We start from the raw sequence: 20,000 nt of genomic DNA, 5'->3' as shown, positions 1-20,000 counted from the left end.
CCTTTAGAGTTGTAGCAGCAGCGTAGCGAAGCCTCTCGTGAGTGAGACGCTGTTGTGATGCATACACACACACACACACACACACACCCACACACCCACACACACACCCCTTCAGAGTTGTAGCAGCAGCGTAGCGAAGCCTCTCGTGAGTCAGCCGTGGCGTTTTGCTCACACACACACACACACACACCAGCTGCCCCTCACTGCTCCCCGAGTGCCGCTGTTGTAGCAGGCAGCTCGCTGCGCCAGGATTAGTGTGTGCTTCACCTCACTGTGTGTTCACTGTGTGCTAAGTGTGTTTCACTAATTCACGGATTGGGATAAATGCAGAGACCAAATTTCCCTCACAGAATCAGGTTAATTCTGCACATGCGTTGGTGGTATTAATAAATAAAAAATGCCCCTCATGCTATTCAGTATTAATTACACTGATGAAGGTTGATGATGATGATGATGATGATGATTGAATGATGATGATGATATGATTGTTATGGTGGTAATGACTGAGATCATGAAGACGATGATAATGACCATCATGACTATGAGCATGGTGGTGATATTGGTGGTGATGGTGGTGGTGATGCTGCTGATTATGATGATGATGATATGATTCCTCCAGGCCAGATGAGGTGCTGTTCCGTGATGAAGAGCAGCCGGTGTCTCGAGATCTCAACGACGAAGCCTGGAGGAGGCAGGTCATCTTCAATCTGGCCAAACACGTCCTCTATAGTAAGTACTACATTACCCATCAGCCACCTCCCCCTTGGCCAGGCACGTCCTCTATAGTAAGTACTACATTACCCACCAGCCCCCTCTCCCCAGACACGTCCTCTATAGTAAGTACTACATTACCCATCAACCACCTCTCCCCTGGCCAGACACGTCCTCTATAGTAAGTACTACATTACCCATCAGCCACCTCTCCCCTGGCCAGACACGTCCTCTATAGTAAGTACTACATTACCCATCAGCCACCTCTCCCCTGGCCAGACACGTCCTCTATAGTAAGTACTACATTACCCATCAGCCACCTTCTCCCCTGGCCAGACACAGCCCCTCTATAGTAATTACTATTACCCATCAGCCACCTCTCCTGGCCAGGCCGGGTCCTCTATAGTAAGTACTACATTACCCATCAGCCACCTCTCCCCTGGCCAGACACGTCCTCTATAGTAAGTACTACATTACCCATCAGCCACCTCTCCCCTGGCCAGGCCGGTCCTCTATAGTAAGTACTACATTACCCATCAGCCACCTCTCCCCTGGCCAGACACGTCCTCTATAGTAAGTACTACATTACCCATCAGCCACCTCTCCCCTGGCCAGACACGTCTTGTCCTCTTGACATGAAGTTTGCGGGCTGCACTCGGTGAAAACAAACCGCTGTGGTTCTACTTGATCATTGAAAATGTCATAGAACTGATGAGCTTGATCGAGATATAGATAATGATTGATTAGCAAAAGTGTTCCAGTCCACACACACACACACAAAGTGACTGACTTGATTGAACATGGTTGAAGGAACATTACTGTTTATAGCTGTTTAGAGTTACACACACACACACACAAAGTGACTGACTTGATTGAACATGGTTGAAGGAACATGACTGTTTGTTTAAAAGTTACACACACACACACACACACAAAGTGACTGACTTGATTGAACATGGTTGAAGGAACATGACTGTTTAAAAGTTACACACACACACACACACACACACAAAGTGACTGACTTGATTGAACATGGTTGAAGGAACATGACTGTTTAAAAGTTACACACACACACACAGTGACTGACTTGATTGAACATGGTTGAAGGAACATTGAAGGAGTGTTTAAAGTTCCATGTAGACCTGAAGGATTCAGACATCAGTGATCTGACGTGTTTGCTGTGTGTGTGTGTGTGTGTTTGCAGCGGCCAACAAGTCCTCGGCCATCATGTCAACACACATTATCGCCTGTCTTCTGCTCTACAGACACAGAGAGGTGGGTGTGTGTGTGTGTGTGTCTGTTTGTCTGTGAGTTTGTGTGTGTGAGTGTGTGTTTGTCTCTCTGTGAGTGTGTGTGAGTGTGTGTTATGTCTCTGTGAGTGTGTGACTGTTTGTCTGTGAGTGTGTGTGTGTGTGTGTGTGTTTTTGTTTGTCTCTCTGTGAGTGTGTGTGTGTGTGTGTGTGTGTGTGTGTATAGTGACCCTGCTCTCTCTCTCCATCAGGGTGTCGGGCTGTCTAAGCTGGTGGAGGACTTCTTCAGCATGAAGGAGGAGGTTCTGTCCAGGGACTTTGACCTGGGATTTTCCGGCAGCTCCGAGGACGTCGTCATGCACGCGCTGCATCTCCTCGGCAACTGCGTCGCCCTCCGCAGCTCTGGTCGCCATAGCGACGTCATCATCTCTGCTCGAGACAGCGTGCATGCCCTCTTTGAGCTCAACTTCTACAGCAACGGCCTGTTCCATGTGTTCATCTCAGATGCCATTATAGGTACACACACTCACACGCCACACACACACACACACACACACACTTACAGCAACGGCCTGTTCCATGTGTTCATCTCAGATGCCATTATAGGTACACACACACACCACATACACACACACATACACACACCACATACACACACCACATACACACACACACACACACACACACACACACTTCTACAGCAACGGCCTGTTCCATGTGTTCATCTCAGATGCCATTATAGGTACACACACACACACACTTCTACAGCAACGGCCTGTTCCATGTGTTCATCTCAGATGCCATTATAGGTACACACACCACACACACACACACACATACACACACACACACACACACACAACACACACACTCTTCTACAGTAGCGGCCTGTTCTATGTGTTCATCTCAGAGGCCATTATAGGCACAACACACACACACACACACACACACACACTTCTACAGCAACGGCCTGTTCCATGTGTTCATCTCAGATGCCATTATAGGTACACACACACACACACACACACACACACTTTCTACAGCAACGGCCTGTTCTATGTGTTCATCTCAGAGGCCATTATAGGCACACACACACACACACACACACACACACACACACACTTCTACAGCAACGGCTTGTTCAGTGTGTTCATCTCAGAGGCCATTATAGGTACACACACACACACACGCACACCGAGTGTTTGTATGTGAGTTTGTAACGGTAATATCTGGAATAGCTGATAAAAGCATATAAGGGCAAATAGTCAAAAACTAGTTTAAAAAGTAAATATCATAATAAAAAGAAAACATAAAATGCACAAGGTAAAATCATTTAAAAATAAAGAATAATTAAAAAGCAAAGCAGCTTCAGAATTTTTAACTCAGTACAGTTAGCATCTGAGAACAGTTTGGTCTTAAGTCTAGATTTAAAGCTGGCTACAGTTGGGGCCTTTTTGATGTCATCCAAAGTCTGTTCCAGAGCTGAGCCGCATAGCAGCTAAAAACTGCTTCACCATGTTTAGTTCTCACAGCAGGTTTAACTAGCAGGTGTTTCACCTGGGACCTGAGAGGACGAGAAGGTGTGTACTGCTGAAGCATGTATTTAGGTCCTGCTCCATTTACTGATTTATAAACAAGCAATAGTGCTTTAAAGTCAATTCTGTGACTTACTGGAAGCCAGTGCAAGGACTTAAGAATTGGAGTAATGTAGTCAGTTCTTTTAGTTTTTGTTAGAATCCTAGCTGCTGCATCTTGTATCACCAGAAGCTGTTTGATAGTCTTTTTAGGAAGGCCTGTCCATTGCAGTCCATTGCAGTAGTCAACCCTGCTGGAGATAAATGCATTTAATGAGTTTTTCTAAATAATGTTTTGACATCCTCCAAGATTGGCAATATTTTTGAGGTGGTAAAAACCTGATTTAGTTATTGCTTTCATGTGGCTGTTGAAATTTAGATCACTGTCAATTAATACACCAAGATTTTTAACTGTGTGTTTGTGTGTGTGTTGTGTTCAGCGTGCTGTGTGTTGGCAATGTTACGGGAGCAGGCAGCAGAAGCCTCCGGAAGTGATCATGGTGGCTCCACCCTGTTGAGCCAGGAGCGTCTGATTCGAAAGGCAGCTGGTCTGTCACACTTCCTGTCCAATGAGGTGGCAGTGGCACAGGTAAGCCTAACCACATTCAGCTCAAGCACTCCTATTGGCTGATGGGCACTTGAAAGTATGTATGGTCAGGTTAGCTTTCTGTAATAAGACTCAACAGCACCATCTAGTGGCTATAAGTGATTCCTACATATCAGTGGTCAGGTGTTTTTCATGTACTCACTCTTTAATCTCTGCCAGCGTCATGACAACTCCTTGACAACATCTCTTCATGAAGGTGTTCACACACACATATAGAAATGTGTCTTCTTACTCTGAACACTCCTGTGTAATGATTTGATATGCATATTGAAGAAACTCACACACACACACACACACACTCTCACATACATACATACATACATACACACACACACACACACACACACACACACACACACACACACACACACACACACACACTCACTCACTCACACACACACATACACACACTCTCTCTCACATACCCACACACACACACACACACACACACACACACACACACACTGGGTTTCTCCTGACTCCTCTGCTGTGCCCCCAGCCGTGCCAGACGCCCTACCAGGTCTTCCAGGAGGCGGTCACCCGTCTCATGCAGTATGGAGTTCTGCTAGTGGCTGAGGTAAGTCCTCATAGTGTGTGTGTGTGTGTGTTTGAATTAGGCCTGTAGCGACGCGTCTTTTTTGTCATATTTTTGCGTCGCCGCTTCGCCACAGCTCGCCACAAACACGTGGGAGACCAAAACGATGCAGAATCGAGGACGAATCAGCAACCTTCTCACAGAATTCCCAACAAAGCCCCAATAAAAGAAAAAGTCCTAAAAAACAGCTCGTCCTACATCATCGAAGGTATGGGAATACTAATTTAGTCCCAAACGTAAAACTTTTAACTAGTGCCCCCCATTCAAGCTTTACTCAAAAGACTCCAATCTTTCAAGAATCTTTCCCATATCTTGTCAAAGTTGTTTGGAGTAAGGAGGCCATAAAGGAACCAAGTATTGTCCAGGCAAGGGCTGCACATAAGCTGGTGCGCAGTGCTCATGAATGAATGAATGTTGTGACTGGAAAACTGAAAACAGGAATTTTATATTGTGTTGAACACTCTCAGGAATGTGTATACTGTGCACTGCGAAGTGTTTTTTTTCACTACAACTTTTGGATTTTTTGAACAAGAGAGTTATCTTGGTACAGTACTAGAGTAAACAGGCTTGCCTTTCATTTTGTATAACAGTACAAATGTTTTATTTATTTTATTTTGTGTAAAGCAGAACATTTTTTGCTGTGCAAAACTGTTTAATAAAGTATATTATTAAGATTTTTTTGGTATTCATTTGAGATACATTATGGTTTTTATTAATCGAGCAACAGAAAAATAATCATTAGATTTATCGTCTAATTAGTCGTTAGATTAGTCGACTAATCGATAAAATACTTCCACAGAGTAGCAAGAGGGGCTTTGATTTCGCCGATTGATGTGTTTTTTTTTTTTTTTTAAATGGCTGTAGCCTAAAGTTAAAGTGTTGACGCCGTGTGTGTGTGTGTGTGTTTGCAGGAGGATCAGGAGGAGTTGAGTCCGAGCCCCACGGAGGAGGTGTGGCCTAAACCCTTCCCGCCCTCCTTGTCGTGGCGTAACGAGGAAGAGGACGAGGACAGTGACTTTGGAGAGGAGCAGCGAGACCGCTATCTGAAGGTACACACACACACACACACACACACACACACACACACACACACACACACAGAGCAGCAGGACCGCCATCTGAAGGTTCACACACACACACACACACACACACACACACACATCTTACAGTATATTTACCTTTTGTTTTTCCTAGTTATTTCCAAATATTTTTATAATTTTAATAAATTAAATCCGTTTTGTTCACTTGATCACTATTGTTTCTCTGACTCTGTGGCCAAGTCCAAAACTAGACGGAAACTTAGAGTAGCTCCGGCACAGTCATGTTCAGGATTAACATGGTGTGTGGGGTAGCTAGTAGCAATACAGTAATGTTCAGGACTAGCATGGTGTGTGGGGTAGCTAGTAGCAACACAGTAATGTTCAGGACTAGCATGGTGTGTGGGGTAGCTAGTAGGCACAGTAATGTTCATAGGACTAGCATGGTGTGTGGGGTAGCTAGTAGGCACAGTAATGTTCATAGGACTAGCATGGTGTGTGGGGTAGCTAGTAGGCACAGTAATGTTCAGGACTAGCATGGTGTGTGGTGTAGCTAGTAGCAACACAGTAATGTTCAGGACTAGCATGGTGTGTGGGGTAGCTAGTAGCAACACAGTAATGTTCAGGACTAGCATGGTGTGTGGGGTAGCTAGTAGCAACACAGTAATGTTCAGGACTAGCATGGTGTGTGGGGTAGCTAGTAGGCACAGTAATGTTCAGGACTAGCATGGTGTGTGGGGTAGCTAGTAGCAATACAGTAATGTTCAGGATTAGCATGGTGTGTGGGGTAGCTAGTAGGCACAGTAATGTTCAGGACTAGCATGGTGTGTGGGGTAGCTAGTAGCAACACAGTAATGTTTAGGACTAGCATGGTGTGTGGGGTAGCTAGTAGCAACACAGTAATGTTCAGGACTAGCATGGTGTGTGGGGTAGCTAGTAGGAACACAGTAATGTTTATAGGACTAGCATGGTGTGTGGGGTAGCTAGTAGGAACACAGTAATGTGTGAAATATTTTTTCAGCCAAATACCCCCTAACCAGCGCAAAGCATTTTTAGTTGAGAAAAAAAAGACTTAAAATAGAGCACTGTGCCATCAGTGTCTAATTTATTAAACTTTGGAACTGATAAATATCAGTATGTATATTTTTAAATCTCAACGCCCCTGGAGTGCCTTCACGTACCCCCATTTGAGAACCACTGGCATACAGTATGCTAACTTTCACAAATGTGTGTTTGTGTGCAGTTGAGCTCGTCGCCGGAGCAACAGGAGTTCATCTCCTTCCTGCAGAGCATGCTCAGTCCGGTCCTGGAGGCGTATAGCGGAGCGGCCATCTTCATCCACAGCCTGACCGAGCCTGTCCCAGAGAGGGAGTACACACAGCAGCTCTTCAAATACCTGCTCACACGCGCAGAACGAGGCATCGCCGTCTACGGTCAGTATACGCACACACACACACACACACACACATATATACACACTATACACACACACACATTCATACACAAACACACTCATATACATACACAAACACACACACACAAACACGCACACACACACATACACACACACACACACACACACACACACACACATATACACACTATACACACACACACACACACACACACACATTCATACACTCATATACACACACACACACACACATTCATACACAAACACACACACACACACATACACACACACATATACACACACATTCATACACAAACACGCACACACACACACATATACACAAACACACACAAACACACACATTCATACACACACACACACACACACACACATACACACACTCATATACACATACACACACACACTCACACACAGACACACTCACACATTCACACACACACACACACACACTCATATACACACACAAACACCCACATTCATACACACACACACATACACACACTCATACACACACACACACACACTCACACACACACTAATACATACACACACACACACACACCAGGACATTTGTGACCAGCCATATGAAAACCACCAGCCACATGTCTCCCCAGAGACATTTTGAGTTATTCACAGATTCTGAAAGTGTAGTTTCAAAGATATCCAATGATGTCTCACTCATGGAGATCTGATAATATTTGAATAAGTTGTGGTCATTTGAATGTACAGTATACCCCTCTGCAAACCTTTTACTGAGAAAACTGGCCTGATAGATTTGCAAATTGTCACCTCATCTGAGTCAAAGGAAAGACAATTGTGCTCATTTGAATCTCATTGAGATAAGCCCTCCTCTACACACACACACACACACACACACACACACACACTGTGACATCTGGTATTTGTAGCCCTTCCCACTACAGGTGTCACTGTGACACCTGAATCTGTTAGCCTGCAGGGCAGAAAGAATTGTATTGTTGTTTATATTGATGTAGTGTTATTTTCATTAGGCACTTCACTGGACTTAATAATCAGAATTAGAAGGTACTTTATTGAAATGGAAATTATTTTATTACAAAAGGCCCTGAATAGCAATTCAGTAGCAATAGCCTACTGTCCTCAAGTAGACTAGTTGCTAAACCATTAGCGTCACATTCAATTTAGGCAATGCTAACAGGCCCCTTTGCACCTTACTCTGGATGTATTCATACAAACTATCCTCCAGTAGGCTAGGTGCTAAATCATTATCGGAACTCCCCCTATTTCCACCGGTCCCGTATTTCCACCGTCTTGCGTGTATGTGTCACTTAATATCCATTTCTATACAAACCAAGACAGGGGACTCCTAAAGAAACGCAAGCACCCACACCATAGGTGTATCTCAATTAACTATGTACCAAAAATGACATTTTACCGTGACTCGAGGAGCTGTAAACAGTGTTGTAAGGATGTGTGTACACATCCGCTTGGAGCTCCAGTGGAATTTTAATTTTATGACGAGAATTCTCGGTCTAACCGTTCATGTGCCGTTGAAATGGCGTAAATAGGCGACCCATCAGGCCAGCACTATAACTCCGAGCATGGTAAACAATATTTCAGATATTTCAGTAAATGCTTCCATTAAGAACCAAACCAGATTTTGTTCAAATCTACACACCTATGGCTACTGAAAAATGTAAGGTTCATTTAGCAAATGTTATTTTGAAGTGTTAAACATCGTTGTTTTAGAATTTCTGAACAAACGTGGTGATAATTGGGGGTGTTATGATAGCATCAGTCCATTCATGCAATTAAGCATTATTCAAATTAATAGCAGATGCTCACATTACTAGCCAAAAACCTCCCATTACAGCTTAGTTTCGATGTGCATATCACTTTAAACGACAGTACTGAGCTAGCTAATAACAATGTAGCTAGCTAGCAAGCAATGTAGCAGGGATTGCAATGTAACAGGGACTACTTACGCCATGAGAAACTGAAAAGTATTCCTGCAGACTTCATTGCCTCCGATGAAATACGTGGGTCCGGGGACTTTCTTTTTCGCCTCATGCTTTTTTGCTGGATGTAGTCATCGCCGAAGTAACTACTGTACGTCTGTTTGCCTCAAGATGGCCAATGATTCGCATGTCCTGCCACTCTCTTTCGGCAGCTATAGAATCACTCCGTATTTTTTACATGAGCTCTGGAGAAAGTTTGAACCAGGGTCGCTGTATATTAAGTAGCCATGTGTATCGCATGTAACGTGCAGCTGATTGGCCAAAAAAAACAAAAGCACGTCAATGACCAACTGCAGTTCAGTATGGAAATTAGCTAACACGCCCCAGCACAAAGAGAGAGGCAGATTTTTTGCGAAAACTATACCCAATTTCAACGACAAAATGTACACTTTTAATACAACCATAGCTGTTATCTGAAACATGGAGTGGCTTCTTCATGACTTCAACTTGCACATTCTGCAAAAAAACAAAAATCACTAATTTGAAAAAAAAAAAAGCTTAAATTGTGTTTTGCGCGATTTCGTCGAGGCCGACTTGCTGCTGGTTTTCATATGGCGGGTCACATTTATGATCAGTACACACAGACTGTACTACAGTGGTTAGGCCCTGAGTGTGTGTGTGTGTGTTTTGCAGGGGAGAGTGCGACACACTACCTGGTGAAGAACACCGTGAAGACGTTTAAAGAGCTTGGGGTAAGAATCCGTTACGGCTGAAGGTCACAGTGAGGAACCTAGAACTTAGAACCTAATCAGAGATCTAAAGAACCTAGAACTTAGAACCTAATCAGAGATCTAAAGAAAAGTGCAAATAATTAGTTTTGGTTTATTAATATTCATCCAATGTTATTCCTTTCCTTTGCGTGCGTCGTGTGTGTGTGTGTGTGTGTGCGTGTGTGTGTGTGTGTGCGCGTGCGTGTGTGCGTGCGTGCGTGCATGCGTGGATGTGTGCAGGTGTTGAAGGAGAGGTGGGAGAATAAGGTGGTGTATCTGGAGCTGAGCAGCACCTTCCTGCCACAGGAGAACCGCAACAAACTGCTGCACTACATCCAGGGTTTCAGTCTGCTGTAGACACACACACACACACACACACACACACACAGGCACAGGCAAACCACCAACTGCTGCACTACATCCAGGGCTTCAGTCTGCTGTAGAGTTGCACATAGAGAGGCAGAACACGCATAAACACACACACACACACACACACACACACACACACACACACACACACACACACACATTGTAGAAACCGTTTTCGTACTGTACATGCACATATATATGGAGAATTAAACACACACACACACACATGAACGCACACTTGGACCTGGACTTCTACCACCACCTGTTAAAGGGCTTGAACTGCTTTCTCTTTCTGGACGAGAGGCTACTGTGAAGAAGTTAACCTGGACGTGCCTTCTTTGTGCACACACACACACACACACACACACACACAATCATAGCCTTTCAGTTTGCCAGTGAAAATCCATTGGCATTAAATGAGTTAATTTCCGGTCGAAGGGTGGAATGTACGACCCCCCACCCCCCATTATGAGTTTAGCGGTACTTATAACGTTAGGTCCAGCGTAAGAATGTCCTTCACTTAACTCAGATCGCCCAGCAGAACCGCAGCCCAATCACTGGGTGCCGTCGGAAATAGTTCCCCCTATGTAGTCATGGGCATTTTAACTTTCAACTCTAAACTTGAAAATAGTTTGAACTGGTCATGTATATTGTATGTATGTATGTATGTATGAATGAATGTATAATAATTAACTTTTTTCCTTAAACGTTTATTTGGTAGAGAGGGTGGTGAGATGTTATTTTTGTTGATTTTGTTTACTGGTGTTTTCATGGGTCACATGATGGTTTCAGTGCTGCAGTTCACAGGTAGTCTGTCTCCAACTGTATGTTTTCACTTCCGTTATGAATCTCTTAGAGATGACTCTTTAATTGTTTGTGTGTTTTTGTTTGTTTGTTTGTTTGTTTGTTTGTTTGTTGGTTGATGTTTTTGTTATTTCATTTTCATTAATGTTTTTTTTCCTGAAAGCCTGTCAGAGAGGCATCACATGTCACATGCGTGGTCATGGGATCAGGAAGTGTTGGCAGAAGGAGAGAGAATAAATCCGTTTTCTGTGTGAACAGTCACCAGGTGCAAGACCTCCTCCTTCTGCAGAGCGTTAGACACACTGAACACCGAGTTAGGTTAATACTCACCTGTGTGTTAGGTCAACAGTCAACTGTTTGTTATACTCACACTGAACTGTGTTAGTTTAACATATTTGGGATACTCACCTGTGAGGTAAATACACACTCAACCATGTGTTAGGTTAACACTCAGATTTGAGCTAGGCTAAGCTTAACTCTGGGCTATGCTAAAGCCAGAGGCTCAGCTCTGGGCTAAGTTAGCGGTCCGCTGTTGGCTAGGCTAATGTTCAGATCTGGGCTAACCTAGTGGTCTGCTGTTGCCTAGGCTAATGCTGAGCTTTGAGCTAAGGTAGTGGTCCGCTGTTGCCTAGGCTAATGCTGAGCTTTGAGCTAAGGTAGTGGTCTGCTGCTGGCTAGGCTAATGCTGAGCTTTGAGCTAAGCTAGTGGTCCGCTGTTGGCTAGCCTAATGCTGAGCTCAGGGCTGAGCTAGTGGTCCGCTGTTGGCTAGCCTAATACTGAGCTCGGGGCTAAGCTAGTGGTCCGCTTTTGGCTAGGCTAATGCTGAGCTCGGGGCTAAGCTAGTGGTCCGCTGTTGGCTAGGCTAATGCTGAGCTCGGGGCTGAGCTAGTGGTCCGCTGTTGGTTAGGCTAATGCTCAGCTCTGGGCTAGGCTAGTGCTCAAGTGTGGGCTATGCTAAAGCTTAAGGCTCAGCTCTGGGCTAGGCTAGTGGTATGGTGTGGGCCTCCTGTGAATTAGTTTTGGATGGCAGAAAAGAATCTGTCTAAAAACAAAGCACTTAAGATTGCTGTGGTAGCTCCTGTTTCAGCTGGGAGGGTGTGTGTGTGTGTTAGTCTGAGGGAGGTGTGTGTGTGTGTGTGTGTTAGTGTTAGTCTGAGCAGGGAGGTGTGTGACTGTTAGTCTGAGTAGGGAGGGTGTGTGTGTGTGTGTGTGTGTGTGTGTGTGTGTGTGTGTTAGTCTGAGTAGGGAGGGGTGTGTGACTGTGTGTTAGTCTGAGTAAAGGCGTGTGTGACCGTGTTAGTCTGAGTAGGGAGGGTTGTGTGTGTGTTAGTCTGAGTAAAGGTGTGTGTGTGTTAGTCTGAGTAGGGAGGGGTGTGTGTGTTAGTCTGAGTAGGGAGGGTGTGTGTGTGTGTGTGTTAGTCTGAGTAAAGGTGTGTGTGTGTTAGTCTGAGTAGGGAGGGGTGTGTGTGTGTTAGTCTGAGTAGGGGAGGGTTGTGTGTGTGTGTGTGTGTGTTAATCTGAGTAAAGGTGTGTGTGTGTGTGTGTGTGTGTTAGGGTGTAGGGGTTTGCTGGTTGGTGTGAAGGAATGTGAATTGTAAAAAAGTGTGTGGAAGTGTTTTAGATTGTGATCAGCATGTTGGTGTGTTGGCAAACAAAGCTGAGTCATGAGGTGTGTGTGTGTGCCATGATGAAGAGGACTCTCAGATCACTAATGGTTTTTGACCTAGACAGTCGGATTGATAATGGTTCTGGATCGGTAATGGTTGTTGACCAGGACTGTTAGATCGATTGCTAACGGTTCTGAATCGGTAATGGTTGTTGACCAGGACTGTTAGATGGATTGCTAACTGTTCTTGTTGATGCTACATTAGTCTTGGTCCTCTCCGCTACTCCCACAGCCAGCGTGCAGCTGCAGGGCTCCTCAGTGCACCTGTGTGGACATGAAGGGTACTGCGGGTGTCTGTTGTAGTTGGTAAAGGCTGACTGCCTTCATGGTGAGCTGTTTGGTGTTATTGTGCGCGTGTGTCTGGGGAGTAGAGGCTCTGATTTCTCACTCATAAAGCCAGCTGGAGCCAGCAGCATCCCACTGTAGAGAGCTAAACTTATTTCAATGACAATGTTTTGGAGACTGTTCCCATGACGGGTAACAAACAACTCCCCCGACGTTCTGAGACCACACACACACAAACACACACACACACACACACCGGAGATACGTCTATTGAGCCTGTAAAACAAAGATGTGCTCTCTGACTACGCTTGCGCACACACACACACACACACACAGAGGTTCTCACTGCGCAGCCTCTTTTAAATCTCACAGCACTTGATCAGGCCTCGTGTGTGTGTGCGTGTGTGGCCTAAGCGTATGGCTGACGGACAGCGGAGCATGGCAGGGTCCAGTTTCCTCGTCTCGCACGTCTGTGGCCAGGGACAGGCTCTCGCCATGGCAACGCGACTGTGCCGGTGCTCTGTGGGCATCTCAGCGCCATGGCAACGCGACTGTGACTGCTCAGTGGGCATCTCAGCGCCATGGCAACGCGACTGTGCCGGTGCTCAGGCAACGCAACCGGTGGGCATCAACGCCGACCAGCCGGTGCTCCACCTCCGGCTCCACCCCACCCCGGTCCGCGTCATGGACGGAGAGATCAAAAAGAAACGCGTGAAATCACAGAAGAAATCAGCGTGTGTGTGTGTGAGGTGTGTCCTACTAACTGGCACTAACTCTTTGGAATTATACAGATAGGCAGAACAGAGCGAACCTCTCGTGTGTCTTATGGATGGAGGATGCAGAGTTTGAGTGTGATATTCAGTCCTGTAGCTTGAGGATGAAATAGTGGAGGATTCAGTCCTGTAGCTTGAACTACAGCAGAGGATGAAATAGTGGAGGATTCAGTCCTGTAGCTTGAGCTACAGCAGAGGATGAAATAGTGGAGGATTCAGTCCTGTAGCTTGAGCTACAGCAGAGGATGAAATAGTGGAGGATTCAGTCCTGTAGCTTGAGCTACAGCAGAGAATGAAATAGTGGAGGTCTTAAGCCAGTTTTTCTACATGAAAAAGATCAGTAGATGAGAAGTAGTTGTACTTCTCTCTGACCAATCAGATTGTAGCTCCTCCCTTCTGCTAGTTGGCACATGCTTGCTGCTGATTGGGCAGAAGTTCCGTTCCACAGTCTAGAATCCCTTCCTGTTGCTATGGTGAAGGAACATGACTGAGTGTGTGACTATTTGTCAGTATGTGAGTTTTTGCAGGCATCTCTAATGGGCTGAGCCTTAAGAGATTTTTACTACATTTCCCAGAATTCCCCACAGGAAGTGTAGCATCTGCTCCTGTGGTGGTACAGAATGTGTTCTCAATGTGGTTGTAGTAGACTCAGTGAGGTGATGGAGGAGGACACAGGTGACCGCAGATGACCGTGCGGCTAGCGCACTATTGGGCTCCTCACGCATCAGCTGCTAGCCCCACACAGAGGTCACCTGTGAGGTGATGGCGGAGGACACAGGTGTGCGGCTAGCGCACTATTGGGCTCCTCAAGCATCAGCAGGCTGCAGGTGACCTCACACTCCACCGAGTCTGCTAGACTCCAGCAATACAATGGCTCCTGATGTTACTGCATAGCCCTGCATAGCGCTACTAGATGGTGCAACATCTCCAGCTTGGTGTGTGTGTGTGTGTGTGTGTGAGAGAGACAGAGATGCCTGTGTATAGCACTAGTGTGTCGTAGCCTGAGTTGTAGTTGTATGGGGGGGGGGCACAATCCTGTAGTGTCGAGAGGAAGAGAGTGTAGGACAGAGCAGGACAGGATCCTGGAGCTGTTTCTGAGGAGAGGATGAGTGTGTGTGTTCTCCTGGAGCTGTTTCTGAGGAGAGGAGTGTGTGTGTGTGTGTGTGTGTGTGTTCTCCTGGAGCTGTTTCTGAGGAGAGGAGTGTGTGTGTGTGTGTGTGTGTTCTCCTGGAGCTGTTTCTGAGGAGAGGAGGTGTGTGTGTGTGTGTGTGTGTGTTCTCCTGGAGCTGTTTCTGAGGAGAGGAGTGTGTGTGTGTGTGTGTGTGTTCGGTGTGTTCGATATGGACAAAAAAAATAATATCTCGATATTTTTGTGATTTTGACGATAACGATAATTAGTCGATATCCTTTAAAAGAAATTTGTAAAAGTTTGAGTTACTTTACAGCTCATTATTTATGAATAGCATCAATACAATAATAACAAATAACCTAACCTGTGACTTTTCAACCAAATCAACCATTGCAATGTCACTCTATGACACATTTCCAATTCTGCCCCCACTTGTGTGTGTGGCAATGACATGGTCTAGCCAGCTACATTAGAGAAGATGAATACCCCTAACAGTTTCCCAAGAGAAAGTCTGAAGCTGAAGTTCCCTTCAAAAACCTTTACTTAGGATTTACTGTAAAACTAAGCAGACCAACAGAGTACATCTCAGTCATTTCCTTCGAGGTTTTGTTTAAGAGAAGTCATGTAGGCTAACATTCCAAGTTACAGAATAGAAAAAAATGTGTTAGCTTATGGCTAATGTATATGAGAAATCCCATAGAGATGCTAACGGGTAGCATAATCGATATTAGAGCGAACTTCAGTCCATTTACAAAAAGGTTAGGTTAGGCCTACGTGAGAAGAGTTCTTTGTTTACAACTGACTATTGAAATACTCAAAGGCTAATGTTTTCTCTCCATATAATACCATATAGGAAAAAATGTGACTCATCAATGCTACTTGAACAGAAAATCCCAAGTAGCAAAATCCCAAGTAGCACAAAAAACCCCAAGTAGCAAAACTGCACCCAAGTAGCCTAACTCTCGCTGCACAAAATAAACATTAGGCGTGTGTGTGACAATGTGGACCCACTAGTAGTGATCATGTGACACTTGCTGCACTTGCTGCAGCCAGGGGTTTCTCTGCATAGGCTACACCTCCTGGATTTAGTGAATGTATGGGGTTTCAATGTGTGTTTTCGAGTGTGTTTTCCCCATAAGTAGGCCTAATTTAAATACTCGATAATTTAAATTTGCACATCGTTAAAACAACAATCAATCCGATATATTATCGCAGACGATATATATTGCCCACCCGTGTGTGGTAGCTTCCAGTAAGAGTGTGTTATCCGTCGTGAGAAGCATCAGGATGAGGCAACTGAAGATGACGAGCAGAGATGACCTTATTCTCTGTGTGTGTGTGTGTGTGTGTGTGTGTGTGTGTGTGTGTGGCGTGTAGTGGAGCTGATTTCCAACCAGCGGGCCCACTGCGATATCTTTAGGAGACTCAGTCACGCACACTCTGAGACACACACACACAAACTGGAACAAGCACAGAGGCTGTCCTACAGCAACACACACACACACACACACACAGACTTTACAACACACACAGTTTGTTCCTCTACAAACAAACACACAGACACTAGAACACCCACAGTAATTTGCACACACACATATAAGGCTATTCATCCACTACACACACACACACACACTTCGCCCCTGCAGTCTGTGTGGTGTTACGTAACCAGATGGAATCTGCAGGCTATCTAAAGAGAGGCGACCTGATCAGATTGTGGGAAACCCGATGCGTGGCCGGGCTCTGCTCCCGTGGCGTTGTCCGATCGTATCCCTGTCCGATACGTATCTCCTCGGCATTCCTGCCCCTCCCTGGCCACTGTTTCTCAGCGGCTGGGTCCTTTCGGATGCTAATGGATGCCTAAGTGCCCGTTTCAGTGTCCGAATGCACTCATCAGAAGCACTGTCCGGGCCCCATCGGATCGCCTCGACTGCCTTACCTGGCCCCTCTGGCCCCCGCCTCGTGTAATTGCCCCATTTGAGGCGCTCCTGATTGTTTAGTCAGCAATAGCCCCCTCGCAGGGCAGGAGGGCAGAGAGGTGCGCTGCTGCGTGCTGAACAGGTGGCCTGCCCCTCCTGCCCCTGCCCCTCCTGCCCCTACCCCGTGTCTTAAGCGCAGTGTGTGAATGTCCAGCTATCTCCCCTGACCCATTTAAACGCATCTCTGGACTCTCTGAGGGCTTCAGTTACACACACACACACACTCATGTCAGATGAGTGATGCCGTCCCCGAGCCCCTTATCTCCATGTCCACCTTTGCACATTTAAATGCCGAGGCTGCTAATCAGAGCTGCTGCCTGGTGGGTATTGGTCAGATACTCTGGCATTGCAGGTTCCGGCTGCAAGTGACCCGCTGAGTGAAGGCTCATGGGACAGCTGGCCGCCATTGTTATGAGTTTCTGCAATAAATCTTCGTCTTCGTGTTTGTTCAGGCATGTTTCCATTGTTTGACGTGGATTTTGTCGTTCTTTCTTCTGTGCGTGCGTGTGTGTACGTGTGTGTGTGTGTGTGCGCGTGTTTCTGTTGTTTGGCATGGATTTTGTCATTCTTCTGTGTGTGTGTGCGCGTGTTTCCGTTGTTTGGCGTGGATTTTGTCATTCTTCTTTCTTCTGACTGATAAGATGTGGACGGTAGAAACCGAGTGCATTATGTGGTCAGGTTAATGATGTGGACGGTAGAAACCGACTGGTCAGGTTAATGACGGGCAGATCGGCACACACCACTGACGTGTGTGTGTGTGTGTGTCCAGAACAACCCTAATTACACACACCTTTTTATCTCTCCTCGCAGCGAGCCATTTAAGCGAGCAGGAACTCGTTGACCCTGTGCGGCTCTCTCAACCACACACGCACACGCACGCACGCACGCAAGCACGCACGCACACACAGGCCAGCAGCTGCTGAGGCCAGACTGGGACACAGGCGTCAGTTTAAGCCCGGTGCACAATCACCGTGGCGGCACAATGTCCTGTGCTCCCACCAGCTGAAACACAACCCCTGAGAAAAGTACAAGTGCTCTCCTCCTCCTCCTCCTTCCTCTCCTCCTCTCTTCCTCCTCCCTCCTCTTCCTCCTCCTCCTCCTCCTCCTCCTCCTCCCTCCCCCCTCCTCTCCTCCTTCCTCCCTCCCTCCCTCCTCCTCCCTCCTCCCTCCTCATCTTATCCTTCTCTCCCTTTCTTCCTCTCTGTGTGTGTGTCTCTCTGTCTCTCCCCTCTGTGTCTTTTTCTCTGTCTCTTCTCTCTAACTCTCTCCTCTCTCTCTCTATCTCTCTCTCCTCTGTGTCTCTCTCTCTCTTTCTGTCTCTTCTCTCTAACTCTCTCCTCTCTCTCTCTATCTCTCTCCTCTGTCACCGTGGTACCAATAGGAGTATTATCAGAATAAATAAAACTCCGATTCCCAGAACCCTTCAGCAGAGGAGTTTTGAACATTCTAACAACATTGCACAACAATGTAAGACTCCAAAGAATGTTCTAAACTCCGACTGAGTATTTGCTTACATGACTATTGTATTCAGATCGGAATTAAATTGGATCAAATTAGAGTTCAGTCAGAGAACTCAGTTAACATGACATTTTTAATTGGAGTAAATAATTGAATTGGAGTGAAATCTGATTGTTTGTTTGCATGTAACTGCACTGAGTGTCTCTTTCTCTCTCTGTTTCTCTGTTGTAGATGTTGTTTGTATATGTGTTTATGTGTGTGTGTGTGTGTGTGTCTGGGAGAGGACAGCAAGGTTCTCATGGATTTTATCACCATAAAGAGGTGCCTTTTAAGAGCTGCACTCTCAGACAGCCACACATACACTCACATATACATACAAACACACACACACATACACATACGCACATACACTCACACACGCATACAAACATATACACACACACACTCACATACAGATAAGCACACATACATATACAGTACACTCACACACATACACATTCAGATACACACAGACACTCACACACAGTTCCCAGAGATGCATTCTCGGACACATCAGCCACACACATACGCACACACATACATACACATACATGTACACTCACACACACACACACAGTTCCCAGAGCTGCATTCTCAGACACATCAGCCACACACACACATACACACATTGCCTAGAGCTCCACATCCAGACAGATCGGCCCAAAACACACACATACAGTTAACCATTCATAAAGGCAGACTGCTAAAGAAGAGTGTGTGTATGTGTGTGTGCGTGTGTGTTTTGGGGGGCTTGGATGAAGAGTGTGTGTGTGTGTGTTTTGGGGGTTGGATGAAGAGTGTGTGTATGTGTGTGTTTTGGGGGGGGTGGATGAAGTGTGTGTGTGTGTTTTGGGGGGGTTGGATGAAGTGTGTGTATTTGTGTGTGTGTGTGTGTGTTTGGGGGGTTGGATGAAGAGTGTGTGTGTGTGTGTTTTGGGGGTTGGAATGAAGAGTGTGTGTGTATGTGTGTGTGTGTGTGTGTTTTGGGTGGATTGGATGAAGAGTGTGTGTGTGTGTGTTTTGGGGGTTGGATGAAGAGTGTGTGTGTGTGTGTGTTTTGGGGGTTGGATGAAGAGTGTGTGTGTGTGTGTGTGTGTGAGTGTCTGTTTTGGGGGTTGGATGAAGAGTGTGTGTGTGTGTGTGTGTGTGTGTGTGTTTTGGGGGGGATGAAGAGTGTATGTGTGTGTGTTTTTGGGGGGGTTGGATGAAGAGTGTATGTGTGTGTGTGTGTGTGTTTGTTTTGGAGGGGTTGGATGAAGAGTGTATGTGTGTGTGTGTGTGTGTGTGTGGGGGGGTTGGATGAAGTCAGGATTCGGGAATAATGTCCATCCCTGAGGACAGCTGCCATTCACAGAGGGCTTTTTGTCCAGAGTCCAGCACTGGTCTCGCCACCACAGGCTCCATCAGAGGGGTGTGTGTGTGTGTGTGTGTTTGAGCAGGCTCCATCTGAGGTGTGTGTGTGTGTGTGTGTGTGTGTGTGTGTGTGTGTGTGTGTGTGTGTGTGTGTGTGAGCAGGCTCCATCAGAGGGTGTGTGTGTGTGTGTGTGTGTGTGAGCAGGCTCCATCAGAGGTGTGTGTGTGTGA

General features: G+C 46.0%; 1 protein-coding gene across 1 annotated transcript in view; it reads left to right on the top strand.

Annotated features, from left to right (window-relative positions):
• gpam (glycerol-3-phosphate acyltransferase, mitochondrial) overlaps positions 1 to 11,350 on the top strand; it is a 36,692-nt gene extending 25,342 nt beyond the window's left edge. The window contains 9 exon segments of the mRNA XM_048267354.1: positions 620 to 729; positions 1,916 to 1,986; positions 2,213 to 2,477; positions 3,976 to 4,124; positions 4,642 to 4,719; positions 5,649 to 5,786; positions 7,018 to 7,207; positions 9,840 to 9,898; positions 10,157 to 11,350. Of these exon segments, the coding sequence (XP_048123311.1) occupies positions 620 to 729; positions 1,916 to 1,986; positions 2,213 to 2,477; positions 3,976 to 4,124; positions 4,642 to 4,719; positions 5,649 to 5,786; positions 7,018 to 7,207; positions 9,840 to 9,898; positions 10,157 to 10,273 (1,177 nt within the window). The 3' untranslated portion in view covers positions 10,274 to 11,350.
• The last annotated feature ends 8,650 nt before the right edge of the window (positions 11,351 to 20,000 follow it).

This window comes from Alosa alosa, chromosome 17, assembly GCF_017589495.1.
Source record: "Alosa alosa isolate M-15738 ecotype Scorff River chromosome 17, AALO_Geno_1.1, whole genome shotgun sequence".
Lineage (NCBI taxonomy): Eukaryota > Metazoa > Chordata > Actinopteri > Clupeiformes > Clupeidae > Alosa > Alosa alosa.
Note: the sequence above shows the minus strand (reverse complement) of the source record. Positions and strands in the feature narration are given on the sequence as shown.